Below are 1,002 nucleotides of genomic sequence, written 5' to 3' on the forward strand. Positions count from 1 at the left end.
GAATCTCAGGGCTTTGAGGTCACGCGTTAGAAGGGCAACAGCTCTTCTCTTTACCACTGTGCGAGTGCCACAGTGCTCACTTCTCCCAGTGTGAGGTGCAGCCCCCATCTGGGACTGTGGTCTCCAGGCTGCAATCTCAGAAAAGAAAGGACAACGGTAAATGTAAAACTTGAAATACCTTCCAGCCTTCCAGACTAGAAAGGGCAATAGGAAGAAACATGGCTTACAGGAACCTCAGACAGTGTAAACGATAACCAAACCGAACCAAACCCCAACAAACGAGTAACTGGCAGAGATCCAAGGCAAGAAGGTTCAGACCCCTTGAATTCAGAAGAGGTCCACAAAAGAGATCTCGATTAGTCCAGGTAAACCTCAAAGAATTTTCTTTCTTTCATTTCACCAGCTCTGAGATCCTAGCTCTCCTGAATTGTCCTTTTCTTTGCCCTTTTATCTGAAAGCCGAGAAACTCTTCCATGGAAATAGAGTGAAGGAAGGGGCCTTAGATGGAATGGACGATAGCAGGTAGAGTCTCAAATATCTGAGTGCTGGTAAATACAGCCGTGCTGGAGGCAGGAGATACATCTCGTGCCCTCTCAAGGTCCCTGAGGTTCACGGATACTGTCATTCTTCGGCTGTCTAGGGGGAGGGCCTGAACAGTCCATGCTGCCATGGAAACGCGCCGCCGAGTTCCTTTTTCTTACGTGGGGCGGGGCCTTCTTCCGCAGCCACCTATCGTTCACAGAGTTTCTTGAGTGGCGAGCAGCAGCAGCGAATGGGTGGCCTGATGCTGCGTGACGCGACGGGAAAAGGGGGAGCTCGCAGCCGGTGGCGGCGGTGGCGACAGCGGCGACCCGGGGATCGAGCTGGAGGGACCTGGGGACAGTGCCGAAACCTCTAGCTCTAGCGTGAGGGACCCCACGCCGGGATGCCTGGTACCACCCGGGGGAAACGGGGCGCAGCGGGCTCCGAAGGCATGGGTCTGCAGTCCGGAGGGACGGCGGC

The 1,002-nt window shown here is 54.6% G+C and overlaps 1 protein-coding gene across 4 annotated transcripts in view; it reads left to right on the top strand.

Moving 5' to 3' along the window:
• Positions 1–780: 780 nt before the first annotated feature.
• The window catches only part of Tp53bp1 (tumor protein p53 binding protein 1), a 70,894-nt gene continuing 70,672 nt past the window's right edge, over positions 781–1,002 (top strand). For all 4 annotated transcript variants that reach the window (XM_010624825.3, XM_010624826.3, XM_033764966.1 and 1 more), the window contains exon 1: positions 781–932. In XM_010624825.3, the coding sequence (XP_010623127.1) occupies positions 926–932 (7 nt within the window). In that variant the 5' untranslated portion in view covers positions 781–925. The remainder of the gene's footprint in view (positions 933–1,002) is intronic.

The sequence above is a fragment of the Fukomys damarensis genome, unplaced genomic scaffold, assembly GCF_012274545.1.
Source record: "Fukomys damarensis isolate Sample0158 unplaced genomic scaffold, DMR_v1.0_HiC HiC_scaffold_17, whole genome shotgun sequence".
In the NCBI taxonomy this organism is placed as follows: Eukaryota; Metazoa; Chordata; class Mammalia; order Rodentia; family Bathyergidae; genus Fukomys; species Fukomys damarensis.